Source organism: Lottia gigantea (genome assembly GCF_000327385.1).
Source record: "Lottia gigantea unplaced genomic scaffold LOTGIsca_52, whole genome shotgun sequence".
In the NCBI taxonomy this organism is placed as follows: domain Eukaryota; kingdom Metazoa; phylum Mollusca; class Gastropoda; family Lottiidae; genus Lottia; species Lottia gigantea.
Window position 1 is genome coordinate 541427 of NW_008709781.1, and position 25831 is coordinate 567257.

Consider the following 25831-nt stretch of genomic DNA (forward strand, 5'->3'; position numbering starts at 1 on the left):
GAAGATGTTTTTCTCTGGGATATTTCGCCCATGGAAATCCAGGAAGAGAACCAAAATAAGTTTTTGGAGCGTGAGCGACTATCATTTTATCCTATAACTTTAAAGCCTTTTCCTTTCCTTTCTTCTAATCTCCTGTTTCGCAGATCTCTTATTAGTTGTAATTCTTTCAATTCGTCAGATTGTTTCACTGCGTCGCTTATACTCTTTCCCGCTTGCGCGATTGAGCCGACGGCTTTCGCTCCGGTTGAAATGAGTGATTTGTTGTTTGAAACAAAGCTAGCTACTTTTGGAATTATTGTTTTACCTAAAGAAAATAATGTAGAAAAGTCGCCCGAATAATCTTCGAATCTGTGTTGTTCGTGTTTTAGAATTAAACTCATCCTATTTTTAAATGAGTTAGTTTAACGAAGAAGTTGTGGTCTGTTTTTTTTTTTATCTAAAAAAGAGTTATCTCCCTTTTCTAGAAGTTTCTAGACTAAAAATAACATTACTTAAAACGAGGCTATTAAAAATGTTATGTTATTTTTATATAAGGGTATTTTTAATATGCTTTTTTTGATGGAATGTAGGAAATTGATTGAAGGTGTTTTTAGTGTAAGAAATGTAGGGTGTATAGGTGTAAGAATTTATAGGGAGTTTAGGTCTTTTTTTAGTGTAAGAATTTATGAAATGTAGGGAGTTTAGGCTTTTTTGGGAGGGAATTGATGGAATGTACGGAGTTTAGGTCTTTTGGTGTAAGAATGTATGAAATGTAGGGAGTTTAGGTCTTTTTGGGAGCTTATAGATTGGTCGCATTTTCCCCATGAAATGAAATGGAAATGTAAAGCTCAGGAATTACTACATAATCCAAAGTGGTGGGAAGGCCCTCCATTTTTGAAACTATCAGCTGAACATTGGCCGGATTTGCCCATCTCATTATTGCGCCATCCAGCTGCAACAGATAAACATATCAGCGCATCAGAATGCTGAAACTGAATGAGTAAGGTAATTGAACTGAATGGATAAAGACAATTCAACGAAAAACATTTAACTCTGAGTTTGAAAATCTACATAATGGAAACAAGACGACAACCTACATCAAACAATTCGGATTATATTTGGAAATGACGTCATACGTAGCAGAGGTCGTATCAACAATGCCAACATTCCTTATAACGCAAAAAATCCAATACTGCTACCATCAAATCACCGTTTTATAGAACTTTTAGTATCAGAAAGACACAATCAAGTGCATCACAATGGCATTCAAGATACTCTGAATGCAGTTCGTACCACACATTGGATCTTAAATGGGCGTTCCGCAGTTAAGAAATTCATACGCAGTGTAGTTTGCAAACGGTTCGAAGGAAAATCCTACACACCACCTTTAATGCCAGACTTACCTGAATGTAGAGTTAGTGATGAACCACCATTTGCAAATACTGGCATCGATTTTGCTGGTCCGCTATTAGTTTTGTCAACAGCAAATGCAAAGAAACCAATCCATATGCGTAGACCTATCCAGCATCTTATCCCTTTAGAAGTAATTTCTAGTGACAGTTAAAATGTGAACATAATTATTTTGTGCATTTGAACATTTTATTTGAACATTTTATTTGAACAGTATATGTTTTTGATTACCTTTCATTACTTTGGTAATCAACCCCGGCAGTGTAAGATATAGTCAACACTCAACAATATTTCGTTCTTTATATTTATATTATTTCGTTTTATGTTTGTTAATATTCTGTAAAATGAACGCAATCAGTACATAAAGAGTTATCTGCCCCAACAAGTATTCTATGTATTACAACGAGTGACTTGAGATGCTTTAATCATACATTCTTTAATAAGACTAACACATACTTTGTCTTTTAGTAGTGAATTATTGAATTTCCAGAAGCTTCTTCCACGAAGGAAGTCTTTTTATCTAATATCTAATTCTATAAAAGAGTGTTCTGTTCTGTAGCCAGATGAGGTTTCTATTTTGTCGACCAATTTCATAAGTTCTTTACTAAGAAAAAATCAAGCCTAGCTTTTTTAACCGGATTTTCTTTTGTGCCAGGTGTATCTTCTTAAATTTGGATTAATATTTCTAAATGGGTCCATTAGATCAAAATTTTCCTTTAAAGATAATACTGCTTTTCTTGTATTTGGGTTATTTATATGTTTATAGTTATTTGTGTCTAAGTCAATGTCTTGGACTAAATTCCAATCTCCTACAATCATTTTAAAATCTACATCTGAATTACTTAGATACGTTTCAATATCGTTATAAAAATTTGGTTTGTCTTGATTAGGTCCATATATATTGATTAAGAGAAAGTTATGTTTATTTTCTATTTTGAACTTCAATACAACTAGGTTTCCAATATCATCAATTTCAAAATTAAGGATTTCATACTGAAAGTTTTTATTAAAAAGAATAGCTGTACCTCTTGAATCAGATCTACCAGGACTAAAAAATAAACCATACCCCCATTGTGACCGGATAACTTTAGATTCTAAAATCTTGGATACAGTAGATATTGAATTGTTTTTCTCGAAGTACATCAAACAGATCAGTTCTCAGTCTCCCTAACACCCCTGCAGTTAAGTGTAAGCATCTTTAGATGCTGCATAACTTAAATGATAAAAAAAGAATATATAAATGAAAACATTCACACACATTCATACAAGGAGTATTATAATAATAAAAATTAAGTTTTGTAAGATATGTTACATATTTAGAGACGCCCATATTACTAGGATTTCTTCAAATATAATACAAAATAGGTTAGGTTCTCTCTCTTGTGTGTCCCCAGTTTCATTATGCAAAATCATGTAAACGTGAAAAAGAATGATAATAATAATGATATTGCCTCTTATTTAACCATTTTCGTATTCTCATAAAAGCTTTATTTTTGCAACAGACAATTTCATTTATAGTTAAAACTTGTGTCATTTAAATATTGTTAAAATTCCCTTAACATTTGGCCAAACAGAATATAAATCATGTTTATCATTCATCATCCATGTTTGAAAGCTAACTGTACCCTCCTGTTTCTATCTCAAGGGAATGAGAGCTTAAACTTTTTATAAAGAATTGTTTTTTTCAGGTATTATTGTATGTTAGAATGTACATTTAACTGGCGATATGTAAGACATCTAGATGATGACTTAATTTGTTCATGAAGAGATTGATAATACACGTCATTAATTCTCTGATGTATTTCACTTAAAAACCTCTTTTCGTCAGTAACATGCTGTTGCGACCATACATAGGAAAATCCGAGCTTTATAAAATCTATCCATGGACTATAGCCTTTAGAAATGAGAAGTCCATTCAGCATATCAGCATAACATGCTCTTAGGACTAAGTTCGACGTACTTAACAGTTTTAACCAAAACTTAATTAATTGATATTTTCTTGTTACAAATAAAGGTATTCTCCCTAGTTCAGAATAAATAGTACAATTATTTGTTGACGTTTTTACCCCGAGAATGCGTTTACAAAATTAGGTATGAACTTTTTCAATATCATCTCCAGGGTTATAACCCCATACTCTCCAGGGTTATAACCCCATACTTAAGAGCCATAATTTAATATTGGACTTCAGTATTGAATAATGCACAGCTGGTCTCAATATTGAAATTGTTTTCTCGAATTTTACGTTGAAGTATGAAGCATGCCTTATCACCCTGAGATGCTATTGTTTTTTGTGTTAAAGTGTGTTTTCCATTATAATCGATTACAACGCCTAAATAGTTGAAACTGTTGACAGTTTCTATAATTATGTCATTGATTTTCGACACATATGTTAGTTTTATATTTTTACCTCTTCTGATCACGAGTATTTTGGTTTTGCTCACATTAACATTTAAATTATTCATAACACAATAATGACTTAAAACATCTAAAATATTTTGTAGGTTTTCAGGTGTTTCGCTTAACAAAACAGTGTCGTCTGCGTACATTATCAGATAAAGGTTGATATCGTTTAGTGTTAATCATTTACAATTCCCATTTAAGAGTTCTGATTCAATGTCATTGACATACAGAGAGTATAAAATAGGTGAAAGAGATTCGCCTTGCATTATGCCCACTCGGCACTTAAAGTATTCAGAAAATTCACCTTTAAACTTAACATTAGGACATAGTTTCAAATACATAGAATTGACGATTTTCAGAAACTTTCTGGTTATGTTCCTTTTAATGATATGTTTTATACAATCGAAGGCCCGAGAAAAATCCACAAAGCAGCAGTAAAGTCGTTTCCTGTTGAATGTGTATCTGTTGATTACAGTCTGGAGAACAAATATTGCGTCAGTTGTGCCAAGGCCCGGTTTGAAACCAAAAAATGAATCAGATACAACATTATTTTCTTCGTTGAATCTAGTAGCTCTGTGATTTAGTATCGAAGTAAATAATTTACCCAGGTGGCTTAGAAGGGTTATTCCTCGATAATTTAGCGTATTATTGGGATCACCCTTTAGCCCATGCACATGGAAATTCACCACATGCATATACATAATTAAAAAGTTTGCATAGTAAAGGGGCTACAAAGGTTCGATATTCTATGAAATACTCGTTTAACAGTTAATCTTCACCAACACTTTTTTCACGTTTCATATTTCTGATGACATGTTCTACTTCATTTTCACTAATACATTGTTCCCGAATTTCCGAATCACAATTTGGAATATCCAAGTAATCTGGTTGATTTTGTTCATGAAACTCACTAAAGCTAGAGTAGAAGCTATCGCAATCTAGTCTTGTGTTCGGTTGAGGTTTGTTTTTGCGCAATTGTTTGAAGGAATATTTCGGATTATTTCGTTTTTAATTTTATTTATTAAGAGACCACGCAGGGGTAAATTCAAAAACGGTCCCTTACTGGAGGTGGTCTCTTATGAGAGAATTGAGTCGGCTGAAACAATTTCAAAATTTTCAAATATTAAAAAGCGCAATAGTGATTGAAATATTTAGTGTTATATATCGTTATAGAGGGCAGATGAACGCTAGTAAGATTCAATAAGAATTTTTGGTGTATGTAAATTAGGTCACGTGTCAGAGCTCTTTGAAGATACAAAATCGTAATTTTCAATCGACTATAAAACCGGAAGTAAACATTCCACAGCACAAATGAATATATCGCTGGATAGATATCACCAAGGGCAATAAATTTTGTTCAAGACACAAAGTCACCAAAGGTCAAGGTCACAAAATAGAATCCTTTGAAATTTTGGACATTACCGAAAAATTTTAACCGGAAATAAAAGAAAAGCAAAATCAAAATTCAAAAATCGGCTTCCACATTTCTTTTCACAATCGAAAAGTCAAAATTGTCGATTTTTTCAATTGTCTATCTTGTAGTTATAAGCGTGAAGTAATAAACAGTAATAAACAGCAAATTAAAGCTGATAAATGAAAAAAAATAGAAAAAAAGCCATATTCCACCACTCATTTCTGGATGGCCAAAATCGTGCTAATATACATTAAACAAATAATTGTCCACTATTTTGACTAGAAAATAGCAAAAGAAGGTCTGTGGCATGTTTCCTTCCAAGAAAACCAGCTTCTTCATTGCATTCAATTCTATTATACTAATTATGTATTACAACGTTATATAACCCTTATGTTTCTTTTAAAACTTTCACTGGTCACCGATACAATACACATTTTTTAATGATTTTTTCTAAAAATGAAAAAGTTCATTTTTAGAACTGATCTTTTTTGTGTGGATTGGGTCAGTTTCTTCCTTATTTAGAATCTTTGAAATATAGGAATCCATGTTCCAAACATTTAAGAATATTCCTGGCACTCGGCTTGTATTATTGTCTTATTCGCAATATTCAAATGGCTATAAAAACGGATGTAAACATTGTACAACAAAATCAAAGGCACCATGTGATAGATTTCGCCAAGGGCTATGGCCTTACGTCAGACCACTAGTCACCAAAGGTTACGGTTACGAGATATGAGCCTTAGAAAAGAACTGTTTTTGGAAGCCTATAAAACCGGAAGTAGGCGTCGGACATCAAAGCTCAAAGTATAAATTGACATTATAGATCTATGACCTTTTCAACTTTTCAAGGTCATCCATGTTAAAGGTCAAAATGCAAATCTAGTAAATTATAAAACCTCTTCCTGTTTTAAAAGTAAAAAGCCCAGACAGATTTACCTTTACCACATATTGGCCAAACTAGTAACCTATAATCCTGCAAAATATTATAGGTGACAATTACATATTTTGCGAGTAAATAAATTACAAATATATAAGGTAAATGTGAATCTATCCCGGATGTGTCACGCCCATCCACAAATTTTTGTCACATCTGTTATTATGTTTTCAATGCTAAGCTATGTTAAAAATTTCAAGCGTCTAAAATTATTCGATCATGAGATATTCATACTTTCATGTTAAAAGCTTGAGATTTACGGCAAATGTCAAATTACGCACAGTTACTATGGAAGTCAGTACAGATTTTTCAAATTTTAAAAAGCGCAATTTTGATAAAAAAAAATATCTAGTGTTATATACCATTGGAAAGAAGAGATAAACCGTAATAAAGATATATGAGAAATTTTGTCATATTTAAATAAGGTCACGTGACACAGCTCTTTAAAATTAAAAATCGCTATTTTCAAATGGCTGTAAAACCGGAAGTGTACATTGCACAACTGAAGACATCATCGGATAGATCTCTTCAGGGGTAACAACTTTTGTGCGGGTCATAAGGTCACCAAAGGTCAAGGTCACGAATTATGGGCCTTAAACATTTTGCATTCACTGGATAAATATGACCGGAAATATAAGAAAAGCAAAATAAAAATTCAAAAGTCGGCTTCCTGAGAAGTGTTTGCAATCGATTGAAGATAACATAGACATCAACATCACACACATCCGATTAGCCCCTAAGGCTCAATTTCTCGTTTTACAAAAGTTAGTCATATCAATATGGCGGTTGACCTATTACTTCTGGGTCGGATTTTTGAAATAATGTGTCTTTGCATGGGCAATTCTAGCTTATTGCAAAAAGAATTTTTCAAATATCTCCAAAATTCCGGAAGTTGAAATTTTCAGTTTAAAAGCGAATAACGTCAAAACCAGATATATATCGAAAATATGAAAATTGATTATACTTCGCAATCAAAATGTCTATCTACCTGTAAATTTTCAGATCGATCAAAATTTAATTGTAAAAGTGAAAAAAAAAAAATAGACTTTTGAAAATCAAAAAGTCCGCGACAAAAGTCAAAATTCTAAAATTCTTGAATTGCTAACCTGTACAACTCAGTTCAAAATCAAAATCAGATCGAAATTAGAGCCGTTAATTAGAAAATAAAAGAAAACTAGAACCGTTATAACGGTACCGAAGCAGTGCGCATCCAACCTGATACATCGATAAAACGTTGCATTTTAAGGTCACAATGGGATTTCTTACCGGAAAGAAAAGCATGTAAACGTTCAATAGTAGAAAAAATCGTTTAAACCGTTTACCGTTCGGTAGTGAAAAGACGCATGAATTTGATACCATTCGGTACTAAAAGGTGTTAAAATTCGGTAGTAAAAAGTCGAATTTTCAAATAGCTGTAAAGTTAAAAGTTCAATTCGCACAACAAAAATGAAAATATTTTTTGGAAAGGTACAATAATTTGTGTTTCGGCCAAGAGGTCAACAGAGGTCAAATAAAAGAGAATATAAGCCTTAAAAGTGTTGAAAATTGCTGTTTTGGGACGTTTGTAAAAGCGAAAATATATGTCGGACATCAAAGATAAAAGTATGAATGGACATCGTAGATCAATAACCTTTGACCTTCTAAAGACCAAGATTATGCATGTAAATGGTCAAAATATCAAAATTTTATAAATTGTAAATCCTATTCCCTTTTTTAAAGTAAAAGACCTAAACAAAATGTAACTCTATCAGATATTATCCCAAATAGTGCTTTAATTTTTTGTAAAATTTCGATGGTGAAAAATGCAAACTTTTCGAGATATAACAATTTGAATTATTTATGGTAAAGGTAAAAGTAACCCGGATTTGCCACGCCCACTGCAAAAATTTTGTGTTGTCTGTAATAATGTGTACAATGTCAAATAATGTTCAAAATTTCCAATGTTTATAATCATTAGATCATGAGATATTCGTAGTTAAATGTTTTTTTAAGGCAACGTGACTGTCGGTGGATTATAGAAACCATTAAAATTACGCAAAGTTACTATAGTAGTCAATACAAAATTTTCAAATTCAATTTCAATCAAAATGCCAAGTGTTATATATCATTTGAAAGAATAGATTGCGCATAATAAGGACAAAAGATAAATTGTCGCTTATGTAAATTAGGTCACGTGATAGACCTTTTTTTAAAGTTAAAAATCGCGATTTTCAATTGGCTGTAGAACCGGAAGTTAACGGAGCACGACAAAAGTGAAAATATTATCGGATATATCTCGTAATGGGCAACAACCTTTGTTCAGGTCAAAAGGTCAACAAAGGTTAAATAAAAGTAATAAGAGCCTTCGAAGTTTCGAAAATTGCTGTTTTCGGACGTCTGTAAAACCGGAAGTATATGTTGCACATCAAAAATCAAAGTAAGAATGGTCATCTTAGATCAATGACCTTTGACCATGCAAAGGTCAAGGTCATTTACGTTCAAAAATAAAAATTTTTAAAATTGTTAAACCTGTTCCCTTTTTTAAAGTAAAGAACGCAAACAACTTTAGTCTTATCACAAATTGTCCTAAGCAGTGATCTACTTTGATGCAAAATTTCTAGGATGACAATTGCAAACTTTGAGAGTTATGACAATTGCAAATATTTCAGGTAAAGGTAAAAGCCCACCGGATGTGCCACGCCCACTTCAAAAATTTTAATTTGTCTGTGATGATGTCTACATTGTTAAATAATGTTCAAAATTTCAAGTCTTTACAATCATTAGATCATGAGATATTCGTAGTTAAACTTTTTTTTAGAGCAACGGTGACTGTCGGTAAATTATAGACACCGTGATTTTACGCACAGTTCCTATAGAAGTCAGTACAAAATTTTCAATTTTTAAAACGAGCAATTTTGATTAAAAATATCAAGTGTGATATATCGCCAAAAAGGAGAGATCATGCACTCTAAGAATATATAAGAAATTTTGTCGTATGTTAATTAGGTCACGTGACAGAGCTCGTCAAAGTTAAAAATCGTGATTTTCCAATGGCTGTAGAACCGGAAGTTAACGATACACAACAAAAGTGAGGATATCAACGGATATATCTCGTAAGGGGCAACAACTTTTGTTCAGGTCACAAGGTCACCAAAGGTCAAAGTCACTAGATATGAGCCTTAATATTTTTGACAATTACTGAAAACATAAAACCGGAAATAAAAAAAATACGAATCCAAAATTAAAAAATCGGCTTCCTAAGTTTTGTTAGCAATCGATTGCAGATTCTTTAGACACCAAAATCACACAAATCAGATTTACCCCTGAAGCTTAATATCGATTTTTACAAAAATTGGTCACATCAAAATGGCGTCTAACACGTTACTTCCGGTTCAAATTTTTCATTCCAAAATTGTTATAGGGACAATTTTAACTAATTTCAAAAAGAATTTTTCAAATACCTACAAAATTCCGGAAGTTGAAATTTCAAGTTTAGAGGCGAATGACGTCAAAACCGGAAGTGATATCGAAATTTTGAAAATAGATTTTTGTCGGGAATCAAAATGCTTATCTACTATTAAATTTTTAGACCGATTGAAATAAAATTGTAGAAGTTGAAAACAACGCTAAAATTAAAACAAAAAAAGTCAGCGACAAAAGTCAAAATGTGAAATTTTATAAAGTGCTATCTTTTAGTCATTGGTTTAAAGTAATGAACAAAATAAAAGTTACGGTCAAAATAGATGCAGAATTAGAGCAGTAATTCAAAATACGTAATGAATGGTTAACGTCATACGTCATTTCCGGTTGGAAGAAAATGCGTCATTTTACATTTAAACAGTAGCGACACGCAAAGTATAAGAAATAATAGTGTCAGAAAATGTGTGACATGTGCAGTTTTGGCTGGGGAGCGTGACCAGAAGTAGACAAAAAAAAAAAACTAGAACTGTACTAATAACAGTACTGATGCAGGGCGTATTACGACATTCGGGTACATACTAAGTTGGTCTATTGCAATTACATGGATGTAAGTACTTTTCTGCATCTCTAAATGCAAATATCCAAAAGTGCCTGGAGTTGACGAACTTTCTGATAGAAATTGGGGAGAATGGTACTTTAACGGACATGTCAAACTCAGGAATTTTATCTATACTGACATCTCATTAACCAACTTAAATTTGATACCATAATGTTAAACAAATGTAATTTTTAAATATGCATGTTACATAGACATGTTGTATATCACTGGAAAGCTCAGAATCTCAGCATTATGAATTCGAAAGAATTATTGCTATATCACTATTAGGCTACGAGATACAGCACTGCAAAGGTTCAAAATGGACCATTTTTAAACCCCTATAAAATCGAAAATGGTTGTCTGACCCCAAAGATCAAAAGGTCATCAGATATTCAAGGTCACAATTTATCATCATAGTAAATATGAAGGTCACCAAAGGTCAAGGTCATGAGATATACGCCTTCAAACTTTGAAAATAAAAATCCGATCGTACAAAAAAGGCAAAACCGAAAATCAAAATTCTGTCCTCAACAAGTTTTAGATAAACGTTAATTCTATCATTTAACACCAAAATTGTTCAAATCGGATAATAAATAGCTCCAAAATAGCAAGTTTTGCATATTGAGGCAAACCAATATGGCGACCTATATGTTACTTCCGGTACGAATTTTTTTAGTTGTAACACTTTGTATTAGTGACACTAAGCTTATGCATATGTCATTTCTGACATAACTCAATTTCACCGGAAGTGATGCCACCGGAAGTACTAATATCGAAACCGGAAATGATGAAAATTTTTTGACTATGCAGAATTATTTGCCCATACCGACGGTCTACGTCATAAAAATTTCAAATCGATCCGTCAAAAAGCAACCGAAATAGCATTTTTCGATTAATTTCGACAAAAAAAAGTATCGATCGAATTTTGGAAAATCGAATATTTTCAACTGCTATCATATGTCCTTTGTACTAAGAATTATAATAAAGGAAACCCGAGAAAAATCGAACGATAAATACGCCTTCTACAATCCATTTCCGGTTTTTTGCTATCTCACTTCCGGTTGCGCAGAACATTTTCGTCTTACATTTAATACGTGAATAGCCACGAGTTAGAAAACGTCATGAAGTCCGTTTTGTCATACCTATTTCTGGTTCCGAGAAATAAGCTCCCTAGCTGACGAAAAAAAAAATAATCGTTACGAAAACAAAGCAGGGCGTTCGCTTACGAACGCCCTGCAAAAAAAACTAGAACTGTACTAATAACAGTACTGATGCAGGGCGTGTTATGACATTCGGGTACATACTAAGTTGGTCTATTGCAATTACATGGATGTAAGTACTTTTCTGCATCTCTAAATGCAAATATCCAAAAGTGCCTGGAGTTAACGAACTTTCTGATAGAAATTGGGGAGAATGGTACTTTAACGGACATGTCAAACTCAGGCATTTTATCTATACTGACATCTCATTAACCAACTTAAATTTGATACCACAATGTTAAACGAATGTAATTTTTAAATATGCATGTTACATAGACATGTTGTATATCACTGGAAAGCTCAGAATCTCAGCATTATGAATTTGAAAGAATTATTGCTATATATATAACTATTAGGCTACGAGATACAGCACTGCAAAGGTTCAAAATGGACCATTTTTAAACCCCTATAAAATCGAAAATGATTGTCTGACCCCAAAGGTCAAAAGGTCATCAGATATTCAAGGTCACAATTTATCATCATAGTAAATATGAAGGTCACCAAAGATCAAGGTCATGAGGTATACGCCTTCAAACTTTGAAAAAAAATATCCGGTCGTACAAAAAAGGCAAAACCGAAAATCAAAATTCTGTCCTCAACAAGTTTTAGATAAACGTTAATTCTATCATTTAACACCAAAATTGTTCAAATCGGATAATAAATAGCTCCAAAATAGCAAGTTTTGCATATTGAGGCAAACCAATATGGCGACCTATATGTTACTTCCGGTACGAATTTTTTTTAGTTGTAACACTTTGTATTAGTGACTCTAAGCTTATGCATATGTCATTTCTGACATAACTCAATTTCACCGGAAGTACTAATATCGAAACCGGAAGTGATGAACATTTTTTGACTATGCAGAATTATTTGCACATACCGACGGTCTACGTCATAAACATTTCAAATCGATCCGTCAAAAAGCAACCGAAATAGCATTTTACGATTAATTTCGACAAAAAAAAGTATCGAACGAATTTTGGAAAATCGAATATTTTCAACTGCTATCATATGTCCTTTGTACTAAGAATTATAATAAAGGAAACCCGAGAAAAATCGAACGATAAATACGCCCTCTACAGTCCATTTCCGGTTTTTTGCTATCTCACTTCCGGTTGCGCAGAACATTTTCGTTTTACATTTAATACGTGAATAGCCACGAGTTAGAAAACGTCATGAAGTCCGTTTTGTCGCACCTATTTCTGGTACCGAGAAATGCCCTAGCTGACGAAAAAAAAAATAATCGTTACGAAAACAAAGCAGGCGTTCGCTTACGAACGCCCTGCAACTAGAACCGTTATAACGGTACCGAAGCAGTGCGCATCCAACCTGATACATCGATAAAAGCATGTAAACGTTCAATAGTAGAACAAATCGTTTAAACCGTTTACCGTTCGGTAGTGAAAAGACGCATGAATTTGATACCATTCGGTACTAAAAGGTCTTAACATTCGGTAGTAAAAAGTCGAATTTTCAAATAGCTGTAAAGTTAAATTCGCACAACAAAAATGAAAATATTTTTGGAAAGGTACAAAAATTTGTGTTTCGGCCAAGAGGTCAACAGAGGTCAAATAAAAGAGAATATAAGCCTTAAAAGTGTTGAAAATTGCTGTTTTGGGACGTTTGTAAAAGCGAAAATATATGTCGGACATCAAAGATAAAAGTATGAATGGATATCGTAGATCAATAACCTTTGACCTTCTAAAGACCAAGTTTATGCATGTAAATGGTCAAAATATCAAAATTTTATAAATTGTAAATCCTATTCCCTTTTTTAAAGTAAAAGGCCTAAACAAAATGTAACTCTATCAGATATTGTCCCAAATAGTGCTTTAATTTTTTGTAAAATTTCGATGGTGAAAAATGCAAACTTTTTGAGTTATAACAATTTGAATTATTTATGGTAAAGGTAAAAGTAACCCGAATTTGCCACGCCCACTGCAAAAATTTTGTGTTTTCTGTAATAATGTGTACAATGTCAAATAATGTTCAAAATTTCAAGTGTTTACAATCATTAGATCATGAGATATTCGTAGTTGAAAGTTTTTTTTAAGGCAACGGTGACTGTCGGTGGATTATAGAAACCGTTAAAATTACTATAGAAGTCAATACAAAATTTTCAAATTCAATTTGAATCAAAATACCAAGTGTTATATATCATTTGAAAGAATAGATTGCGTGTAATAAGGACTAAAGATAAATTTTCGCTTATATAAATTAAGTCACGTGATAGACCTTTTTTTAAAGTTAAAAATCGCGATTTTCAATTGGCTGTAGAACCGGAAGTTAACGGAGCACGACAAAAGTGAAAATATTATCAGATATATCTCGTAATGGGCAACAACCTTTGTTGAGGTCAAAACTGTTTTCGGACGTCTGTAAAACCGGAAGTATATGTTGCATATCAAAAATCAAAGTAAGAATGGTCATCTTAGATCAATGACCTTTGACCATGCAAAGGTCAAGGTCATTTACGTTAAAGTTCAAAAATAAAATTTTTTAAAATTGTTAAACCTGTTCCCTTTTTTAAAGTAAAGAACGCAAACAACTGTAATCTTATCACAAATTGTCCTAAGCAGTGATCTACTTTCATGCAAAATGTTTAGGATGACAATTACAAACTTTGCGAGTTATGACAATTGCAAAAATTTCAGGTAAAGGTAAATGCACACCGGATGTGCCACGCCCACTTCAAAAATTTTAATTTGTCTGTGATGATGTCTACATTGTTAAATAATTTTCAAAATTTCAAGTCTTTACAATCATTAGATCATGAGATATTCGTAGTTAAACTTTTTTTTAGAGCAACGGTGACTGTCGGTAAATTATAGACACCGTGATTTTACGCACAGTTACTATAGAAGTCAGTACACAATTTTCGATTTTTAAAACGCTAAATTTTGATAAAAATATCAAGTGTGATATATCACCAAAAAGGAGATTTTATGCACTCAAAGAATATATAAGAATTTTTGTCGTATGTTAATTAGGTCACGTGACAGAGCTCTTCAAAATTAAAAATCGTGATTTTCCAATGGCTGTAGAACCGGAAGTTAACGATGCACAACAAAAGTGAGGATACCATCGGATATATCTCGTCAGGGGCAACAACTTTTGTTCAGGTCACAAGGTCACCAAAGGTCAAAGTCACTAGATATGAGCCTTAATATTTTTGATAATTACTGAAAACATAAAACCGGAAACATAAAAAATACGAATCCAAAATTCAAAAATCGGCTTCCTAAGTTTGTTAGCAATCGATTGCAGATTCTTTACACACCAAAATCACACAAATCAGATTTACCCCTGAAGCTTAATATCGATTTTTACAAAAATTGGTCACATCAAGATGGCGTCTAACACGTTACTTCCGGTTCAAATTTTTTCATTCCAAAATTGTTATAGGGACAATTTTAACTAATTTCAAAAAGAATTTTTCAAATACCTACAAAATTCCGGAAGTTGAAATTTCAAGCTTAGAGGCGATCGACGTCAAAACCGGAAGTGATATCGAAATTTTGAAAATAGATTGTCAGGAATCAAAATGCTTATCTATTAAATTTTTAGACCGATTGAAATAAAATTGTAGAAGTTGAAAAAAACGCTAAAATTAAAACAAAAAAAGTCAGCGACAAAAGTCAAAATGTGAAATTTTATAAAGTGCTATCTTTTAGTCATTGGTTTAAAGTAATGAACAAAACAAAAGTTTCGGTCAAAATAGATGCAGAATTATAGCAGTAATTCGAAATACGTAATGAATGGTTAACGTCATACGTCATTTCCGGTTGGAAGAAAATGCGTTCGAAGAACGCACTGCAAATAGTCATTTGCAAAACAATGCAGTGCAAAAACGTTTTCGTCCTACATCATTTCCGGTTTAAAAAAATGTTATATTCATATTACAGTGCAACTTGTATAAAGCAGCCAGTCAAGGGAATGCCAGCCAGTCAGTCAAGAAGTGGCTGCTTACTAAGGGGTGGTGGTTAATAGAGGTTTACCCAGCTAAGAATGACAAGTTGATATTTTGAGATAACATTCAATAATAACAACAACAATACATGTATAACAATGCAAATGGAATTAACGATGTTCAACATGAAATAACCTTTTAGACATGTCTGTTTTACACTTTTGATTTTCTTGTTACAATTAGATGCTTTGAATGAATCCACCTTTAAATCGGACGCAAATTGCAACGCTTTAGTTATGCAATGAATTCAAAAACACAATGATATGCAGTATGATTTTTGTGTAATATTTATATCAATACTTAGCTGGTATTTAGTATTACGAGTTTTACAATGAAATCGTAAAAGTGAGTATGTGGCATGCGTAGTTTAGACTGGGCAATGGCAGCAGAATTCGAAAAAAAAAAAAACATTTGCAAAACAAGCAGTGTTCGAAGAACGCACTGCAACTAGAACTGTTTCCTTTACAGTACTGATGCAGGGCGTGTTCCGACATAAAGCTGGACAGAAATTTGGATAAGAACCAAAACATTTGGTAACACGCACACGCACAACAAAAATTTAAAATCTTCATCAAATTTAGAATTGCGTTTAATCCCCTTTTCTAAAATTAAGCAATTATAAGTTATATTCATTACAAAAATCCATTATGAACATAGTAACATAACCCGAAAAGTATCCAGTTTGAACAAAAGACCATTGACAACGTATAGACCTACTCAACCTTATACAGTATGAATAGCAATTTATTTCATTCACTATATCAGATAATAAATATAAAGAATTACTTCACACACTTTAATGAAAAAAGAAATCCGTTTGATAATTAACAGTTCAGAAACTGGAATCACTATCATTGAATCTGAATAATGAATAAGTGGGTTCGACTACATCCTTTTGAGTTTTTTTATCATGTTAGTAACCAACACCCAGAGCTGTATTACGATTAAATAATATTTTGTCGGTTACTGATAAAATATTTTTAAGTGTCAGGTGGGAGCCAATCACGTGACTAGTCTAATATTCTATTCTTCCATGTTGTCGGCAAGTAGAAAGTTGCTATTAAAGTGATACTACGTCTTAGAATACACTCGTCCCGTGGCTAATATTTGTGTTTAATAGTGACCATTGTTAAAGAAGTATGCATCCCACACTATATCAAGTTTGAAAAAGCGACAATTGTGTTATTGGTGGAGTATTCATTCTAAATTATACGAATTGCTTTCGATTGCTTAATCTCCTACGAGGCATTATTATTCCGTCTTCAAAATATGTCTGACAATGACAATACAATACAAGAGTCAATACAAGAGTAGCGGTCAAGGACGCGGGAAACCCCACTTGAGTGTTACTTCCCCTTGAAAATTACACCGGATTTCCTAGACTCACGATTTGAAAATCGCTAAATGGATGTATTAAGCGTTTTATTATTAATTACTTGATTTTGTGGATATAGCGGATTATAGAGAGATTTTGATGTATAGTTAAGACAACAGGTAAGTCCACTTATATATACTGTTATTGGCCAAATTTGAGCAAAATTAAAATTTTATGTCCATCCTAAGACGTAGTATCCCTTTAAGTTTTACAGCTGAGCAACTGTGAATATGAGTACATACATAAAAATCACAAACTATTAACTATTTAACTATTTTTACGATTTTGATTAATTATTGTTTTTATGAATTTTTGCGATTTTTATGTATTTTGTGTCATCTTTCTAATTAAAGTTTCTCTATTTCCCTCCATTCCTTCTATTTTTTGTCGGTTTCTCGAATTTTCACAATTTCAATTCCTGTTTTCCGCAGTTCTTCTGCTCTCAAACCACTGAGAAACGTCGAAAAATAAAAAAATTGCAATGTCCCCAATGGGCCACGGTACTTTACTTTCCTTTAATTCTCTAAATCTGTTATTATTCTGTTCCATTTTACCAGATATTTAGTCGATTCGAGGAATATGTATAAAGGACGTATATTTTTTCACTTATCGTACACCCCACAAACATAAAGTTCCACGAAATTAAAAATGTAGGATTGTAGTAGTGTTATCAAATATAGTCTCAACAACGGGCACCTGTCTACTTACCCTTTCCAACTGTTGGGCTATTTTATCCGGTATAAAATCTCCTTTGAGTGTAATAATTCCAAGAAATACAACAGTAACACACAGAGATGCTATACAAATATATCGCTTTCCTATCGATTTTGAACTGAATATAAAATAAATGTCGTTTGGTTGACGGTTCATGCGTATGTGCTTGTTGAGTGGAACATTGGGTTATATATTGGTAGAGGAGCTATCACGTGATATAACGTAATAAATCATTATTTTTTTATGGGAGGTAAATCTGCTCCGTCAACTAACCCTGACGTCGTAAGCTTCAACAATCGCCGATGCTCTCTGGTCGATCGAGGACATGAACTGAACCACCAGCGAACAGACACGAAAGAACTGAGATGAATTGAGTTAATGAGAGTATAAATGAATCACTGGGGAACAGATATACAGTAATTTACTTTGTATTTTCTGTTGATATAGTATTACGTAAATTTCTCCTGATATACATACTTTTCTGTTGATTTACGAACTTTGTTCTTACATTAACAGAATGTTAGTTCCACAGTAAAGAAATATGTTATTTTACGTAAAATAATCTTGGTCGTTGTGTCATTTAACAACAATTACGTTATTTGTCAGTTAATTTACGTAAATTTTGTGTTATTATCATGTATGGCCAAACTTGTCTGTAAATAAGCGAAACCTGCGCATGCGTGGGCATACTATTTTTTTGACAGGAACGTTATTATGTTTTCTTACGGAAAATAATAACAGGATCGCTGTTAATTTACGGAAAATATGATTTTGATCTGTAATTTGGGTCAGTCTAATTCGTCAACCGTAAATTGGTCCAACCCACACCCATCACCATGCAGAAAATTCACATTGGCAATAACAATTAATGGAAAGTGCATGACAGGTTCAAAATTGGGTCCGCGAACTATGGTAATCTTTGATACGCATACAAATCAAAGGCCGTGTATAGACCTTATTCACGAGTCGGCTATAAAAAATTATATAATACCAGAGCCTATATAGGCTCTGATAATACTAATTGAATCCAGAACGAGGCTTATATAACGCAAACCTTGAAAAACCTCCTTCTCAAAACCACTTACTCGAAACTAATCATATTTTACATCATTAGATTTGGAATTAATGAAGAAATTTGACTTTCACACATTTCCAAAAAGGGCAGTTTTAAGACCATTTGCTGTTTATTAAGTGTTTAATGGCAGTCATTCAAATGGCGTCGCCATCTTATCAAGGATGACGTAATTTGCGTTCTGATAGATCTGATCTGTCAATCAAAGTATGACGTCGTAATTTAACCAACCAATCAAATTATCGCCGGTAAAGACAAGAGGTCAGTCTGCCGTCACGCCGACATGATTCTTGTCCAACGTCAAAGGGATTTTTGTGAATTTCTTAAATTAAATTAATATGGTGAAGTGAGATGCATGGAGAACTTTAAATGCTGACCCGATATTCCACCACTCATTCCTGTTCTATTATCACCCTTTGTCAAAAACTACAAAATGCAGCTTGTTTTACTGAATTTTTAGCGTGTGGGAACAACGACAAAATGGCGTAAATTTATCCCACACGATGAACTAGACTATCTTATTTGGTCTTGGGTAGAGTGGAAATGATCATTGAATACAAATAGGTTGGTTCATAGGTGAGTGCATTTTAATTGCCTTAATAGATTCGAAAACGAGGGGCGAATAGGACCCTGGATTCCTCGAACTAAAAGATCCAGTGCCCTACTACACTGACTACCTATTACGTTAGTCTAGGCCTGGTATAGATAGTAGTGATGGGAAATCGGTTGAAAATCATAATCGATTATCGGTTTACATAGGTTTGACCGATCGACTAACCGATTAATAATCGAGGGAGGTGCTTAACAGAGGTATGATTCACCCAGATACTTGACTGTAATATAACTGCTGTAATCCATCACTTAACTCATAACACTCCTGGAAACCTTGTGCTTTGTAAGAGTAATTAAAAATAAAGACATGTATGATTTTGATCATTCTATGACAAACTGGGTAATTAGTGAAATTCTATTAATGATATTGGATGTTCAGACAATTTCAAAAGGGGATAATATTTTCAACAACGGTACTCTACTACTGTACTGAAACGTCGTCTGCCATATGCTAGTTATAGAATGTTTCTATGAAATAAATCAAAGGAATGACATGAGTTTTCATCATTGTTGTCTTTTTAATACCAAAAATAGTCTTTTTTAGAATGGTTTTACATATGGTTATTTTTTTAACTTGACAGATGCCATATATAGATTGGATTTGATGGATAGCCCGTCCTCATTAACTTTAGAAAGCCAAAGTATTTCCATACTTTTGATTTTGTTTTGTCCCCATCTTGTTTTGTCTCCTAGATGGGGATAAATGTGTTTTATACCTTCTTCCATGTCGTCTACCATACCAGTCAGTCTGTTCGTGTGAAAATAGCTTTGAAAGGTGTGTTTGAAAATGACTTTACCGATGATCGATTTTTCATGTTCTAAATCGATTGTCCCAATTCGATCGACAACCGATTATTTGCGACAATCGGCCCATCACTAATAGATAGTGACCCTGTCGTCGTCGAGTGTCGCCAGTCATTCTCAAAATCATTCACTAACTGTATTATCAATATCTTTTTAAGTTTAGTAAGGTGCACAATCCCTAATATCTAAGCTAGACCTATATCTTTTACACTTACCGCAACTTGTGCGTTATGGCTAGGTCTAGCCTAATGCAGGCCTGTTACTTTTCTACTATACTAGACCTACTACATGTAGGTTGGTAGGCCAACTCTTTGAGTTTGAAGCCTAATCTTAATGTAAGCACAACAAATATTTTCTCAATGTAAATTTATCTTTTCAGGTATGTCACCTTTTCATTTTTTTAGAGTTCCTGTTCTGCCATCATTTACCAGCTAAAAGTTACGGAGCATTGTGAGACTTGGCCTTACTTTCGAACGGGCAACAATTAACTGTGCAGATCAAAAACAATTAGGCCTTATAATAATGATAAGAGTTGCAACATAAACTGTATTGCGCTGGATGAGCGAGTCTTATAACCTTGTGGAACACTAAAGTACTATGTCCAGAAGTAGTAGCATTACTGGACCACAGGTCCTTAAAGTTCTGTCAATATTAATAAAATATGGGCAATGTGGAGAAAATATAACATAAATAAAAAAAAAAGACATTAGTTAAATCAGAATTTCATGAAGATGACATTAGTTAGAACGTTATAAAGATGTCATTAGTTATAAGAATGTCATTAGTTATCAGAATGTTAAAGATGTCATTAGTGATGAGTATGTATTTCAAGTTCATCATTTGATTTTATGCAAGAGATTGTTTTTATACGCCCAAATTTTCAGTTGTATATGTATAACTAAAGGTGTAGTTAACATCATTTGCTCTGATTATTTTAGATGCACAAATAAAATCAATAAACAAATAAAGTAAAAACGTTTTATTATTTAACAGAAAAATGAAAATGATTTACGGCAGCAGATTTACCAGAATATCCTTCCTATTTTCTGTTAATTACAGGAAATATTATTAGTCATTCTTTAATTTAACAAATTTTGTCGTAAAAATATTTCTGTTATTCAAAGCAAATATTTTACAAGAAATTCTGTTATATAACTGAAGGCAACGTTTAAATTCTGGTAACTCAGCTGCCGGAATTTTTCAGTTAATCGAAGGAAATTTTTTTTACAGTGTAGAACTGTCATTGTGGGTGAATCAGGTAATTCTCCGGCGAGATGAACCACCAGGGACAAGACATAAAATAATTGTCAACTAGAATGAATCGGGTAGATCTCAGGTAAAATGAACCATCACGGATAAGACAACTGGTCACTGGGACGAAACAGCTAAGTTGTAAATACTGTATGATGTATGCTGTTATATTAAAAGTTTAAAAAACACAACGTGAAGTTTACCCAGACCTTTGTGGAGCACATATTCCCACAAAATTGGTGCTGTGATGAACGTTTTACAGTGTTGGTGATTGAATGAAATTGAGTTGCGGTATTCAACAAATATGTCGCAGTTCTATTAACATTTCATCGTTATACTTTCGAAAGAGTGGTTGATGGGTGTGCGTAAATTTGCAGTGGACTGTGATGGCCAAAATGATAGTAATTTGTAGTTTCGTTTGGTGATCATAGTAAGGACAGTTTGGGTGATTTGAAGAACTTTTTCTGAGATTTGAGAACTTTTATTTTGTTTGTTGCTGAAGTATTCTATAAAGATGCCTACGGAACAGAAAGCTCTCGCCGATCAAAATCAACAGTGAGAAAAAGGGCAAATTTGAGAAGTTTGTTTACGAGGGAACGCGTCTGTTCTATCATTGAGCGCCAAGATGTGGATGGTATTCAACTTTTAAAAGTAATTCAGAACAAACTGGTTGAATCCAAGGAGCAATTACATCGTTTGGATGAGGAAATTCAAGATTTACACATGCAAATGGATCGCAGTGACTTGGCTGATCAGGATTTTGAAGAATGTGACATCTTGTACGACAATCATGGATTAATCATGAATAAGATTGCTGATTTCCTGTCCAAAGTTAGTTCCAAAACATCAACTCCAAAGATTTTTGGTAAGCTGTCAAAACAATCTTCTGTAAAACTGCCTAAAATGAACTTGCCAATATTTTCTGGTGACAAACAAAAATGGACTAGTTTCTGGGATGTTTTTCAAAGCGAGATTCATGAATGTGAGGACATTTCTAACGTAACTAAATTCAACTACCTGAAGGGCCAACATTCTGAATCATTTAAACGTAGTGTTGAAGGAATTTTAGCCAGTGATGATAATTATGGTCTGTTAGTGCAAACATTGCTGGACAATTTTGGTAATAAGACTGCTATCAAAAATGCACATTGTACTGCACTTGTGTTTGCTACTAAACAACAATATATTGCTGCATCTCTCAGACTATTCTATGATGGTATCAACGCTGATGTTAGATCATTGTCAACACTTGGATTACATGCTGTAGCTTATGGTGAATTTAATGTTCCAGTACTGTTGGAGAAACTACATTCTGAATTACTTGCAGAAGTCTTGAAGCAGTACCCAGATGATAACCCTAGCCTTGACCAGTTGTTAGATTGCATTCATAAGGAGGTGAAGAAGTTGGAACGGGTTGCCTACATTGCCCAGCCTAGTCAACAATCCAGACCGAAGTCTGCATCTCATCAGTCTAAAATATCTAACCATGACAGTCAAACTGAAAATCTATTTGGAACTGCTACATCCATGTCAGCAACACACCAATCTTCAAAACAACCACCTCAAGGGAAAAGAACCAAACCATTTCAGCGACCAACAAAACTTTGCCAATTTTGCAAAGGAGGACATAGTACTTTCCAGTGTACTTTGCCAGCAGATGAACGCTTTACTGCTGCGAAGAAATCAAACCTTTGCTGTAACTGCCCTGTTCACATTGGACAATAAACAGAAACCCCTGTGCTACAAGCTGTGTACGTTTAAGATCCATTGACAGTTAGAAATCGAAAATGAGCAAGCTAATGCCACTGTTCTGGCATAAATGTCCCTCATAGCTCTCTTCATGGCGTTGCCCGTCTTCATTAGCCCACATGATGCAGAAAGTAAACATGAACACAACCAGTCCATTACATTTTCAAGCAGAAAAGTAGGACGTAAAATTCTATTCATTTCATCTGTTCCATTGAGGAGATTAGTCAAACCCTCTTATGACTTGAACTTGTATACTCTTAAAAATGTAAATGAAATGAAATTAATGGGGTTTTGTAATTTGTAATGGACTGGTTGTTTTTATGTTTTAACGGTACTCTGATGAGCAAAAATTCCCGCGTTGGACTATAGTCCTATTTTGATTTTGCAGGTAAAATTTACGATTCATCACAAAAAATGTTTCAGCAGAAAATGCCTTGTCTCAGATCCCTGAAAAGAGTTCACGGGCTTCTAATTCTTAATAAAACAAAACGGAGAATCATAGCATCTGCAATCAATAGACATTGCATTTATAGTGTTGCCCGTTCAAATTGGTCAAATTTATTTACGACTTTTATAGTATGCAGTTTTTAAATTGTGACAACTGGGGAGAAAATACATCCTTCAAATTTGGTTTGTATTATCTCTACATTTACTACTTGCTCAAGAGAGTTAAAAACTCCCCGTATCGATTTAAAATGCATTTGTAGAACGTATATTCAATTCAATTCAATTCAAATCAATTCAATTCATTTATTGCCACTTTGTGGCAATTAGCCAGGGTACAAAAATTACAACAATGGTACAATATATACAATTATTAACTTGATAATGAAATTTGCATATTCAAATACCTGATATCACAATATTCAATTAGAATTTATACCTAAGATTGGTCCTAGATGCCAATATGCATTTTTTAGCTATAGAACACCATGTTATAGCAAACATTTTCAGTGTAAGTCTATAATGACATATTTAGATCTAGTCAGCAAGTGCAATCTATCCCTACAGCATAAGTGGAGACAATATAAAGCGTTTGTGCAACTCAATATTAAACTAGATTTTAGTCTAATAGATAAACAAAATTTATCCTAGATACCAATATGAGTTATTGAGCTATAGAACACCATCTTGTAGAAAACATTATTTTGACTAATAAATGTAACGTGGATGTTTTTGTGGCTAACTAGAGAAGGTTTTAGCGTATGTCGCTCATTAACAGCTGGATCGCCTTTTTACATTTGATCTATATCAGGTCGAAATCACAAAATGGTGGGACTTTGAAACAGTACCTACTTAACGAAAAATCCTCTTGAGCAACATTTCAGACATTTGTTGATTTCCAAAAAATTCTGATAACATTTTCCGAATGCCTCCTTTATTTCGTCTGCTGTGGCAACTGATCCACTGCGCTTGTCTTGTCATCAGATCCGTAGCCGAGTGGATCAATTGCTCGCCGAATGTACTGAGAATATGTCCTGCCTTTCCCTTGATAGTATTGGTGCTTTTCAATGCTGCAGCCATTTCAGAGGATACTGAAGGAATTTCCTTCGTCAATACTTTATAATGGGACACAATTCTAATTCAAAGCTGTTGGGGGTAGTAAATCCATCATCTAAAGTAAAGGGCTGATGCTCTCCTTCAGACAACTGCTGGACTACCTTTCGATACGCTGTGGCTTATTGCGTATCCACATCTAAGTATCACATTGTGGTCAAATTTTGTAGATCCTTGTTCCTGCTATGTTTCTTGAGACCTAGACTAGCTGTATGTGACGGTGACGTTGGAAATGGAAGTGACGAACATTAGCGGACACAGCTGCAGCAGAAATTTATGTTTTATCCATTTTTAAAAAAATAAATATCAGCAATGTAAATCGCCTTGTAGAAGATTCCAAAGGGCTTATAGTTTATTATGGAGCTCTGGGTCATACTGAAGGTCAGATAATTAGTAATGATTAAAACACTTTATTTCAATACAAATTAATTATACTTTTTTGTTTATTTCTAAATCAGTCGGATTTCTACAAGTTCCATTACTATACCAATCTTGAACATTAGAGTAAATATGCCTGTATTTATCAGGATTGTGTACCATCTTACACAATTGACAAAATGATTTTACTATAGATGTACCTAAACTATCAGTAAGAACGTAATTTTCTTTTGCTTTCAAATATTCGATATAAGCTGTGTCATTTCTATCTAAATATTTAATATATTTGGCTAAATCAGAAATTGATTTAAAATTTCTCACATCTATGTAAGAATTTTTGGGGTAGAAATGTTCATGATTACCGTCACCTCTCACTATAGGAACAATACTTCTGTTTTGCCACTCGAAAAATTTTTCAGTAACATAATCACGGCACAAAGAATTTTCAAAAGCCAAATAAAATTTATAAGATTTTTCAATTTCCAGAAACAAATGTGTTCCGCTACTCCTTTTCTTCTCGGGTCCACATCGCCCATAAACCATTACTGGTATATATTTTTCTAATGATTTGACATATTGTTCACGTAAACTTTGCGTTGGACAATGGCTTACTAATTGAGCTGCCAATTTTGTTTTCCTTGCCATAATTTCTTTGTAATTGTTTGACTGTCCACTGGTATTCTTCACAATACCATAAGGTGCTGGGATATCCGAGTCAAGTCGATAAGTCATAGTCCAATTAACCTTGTCTTTTAATATTGCTTTATTAAATTCTCCTGAATGAGACAAATATGGACATTCCCACACGGCAAATATCCAAATCTGTCCATTTTTGGGTTTTCGTGCCAACAATCTTTTGGAAGAGTATCCCTCTGCATATAAAATAACAGCATCACTTTCATTGACATATTTAAATGGTGTTTTATGATGAAATGTACATGCGGATACTTCACAT

The 25831-nt window shown here is 33.4% G+C and overlaps 1 protein-coding gene across 1 annotated transcript; it reads right to left on the bottom strand.

Annotated features, from left to right (window-relative positions):
- Positions 1-24960: 24960 nt before the first annotated feature.
- Positions 24961-25629, bottom strand: LOTGIDRAFT_75793 (hypothetical protein; the record flags this gene model as incomplete). The annotated part of the gene is made up of 1 exon (XM_009062552.1): positions 24961-25629. A coding segment is annotated over one exon (669 nt), but the record flags the coding sequence as incomplete, so codon positions are not given.
- Between the last annotated feature and the right edge of the window lie 202 nt (positions 25630-25831).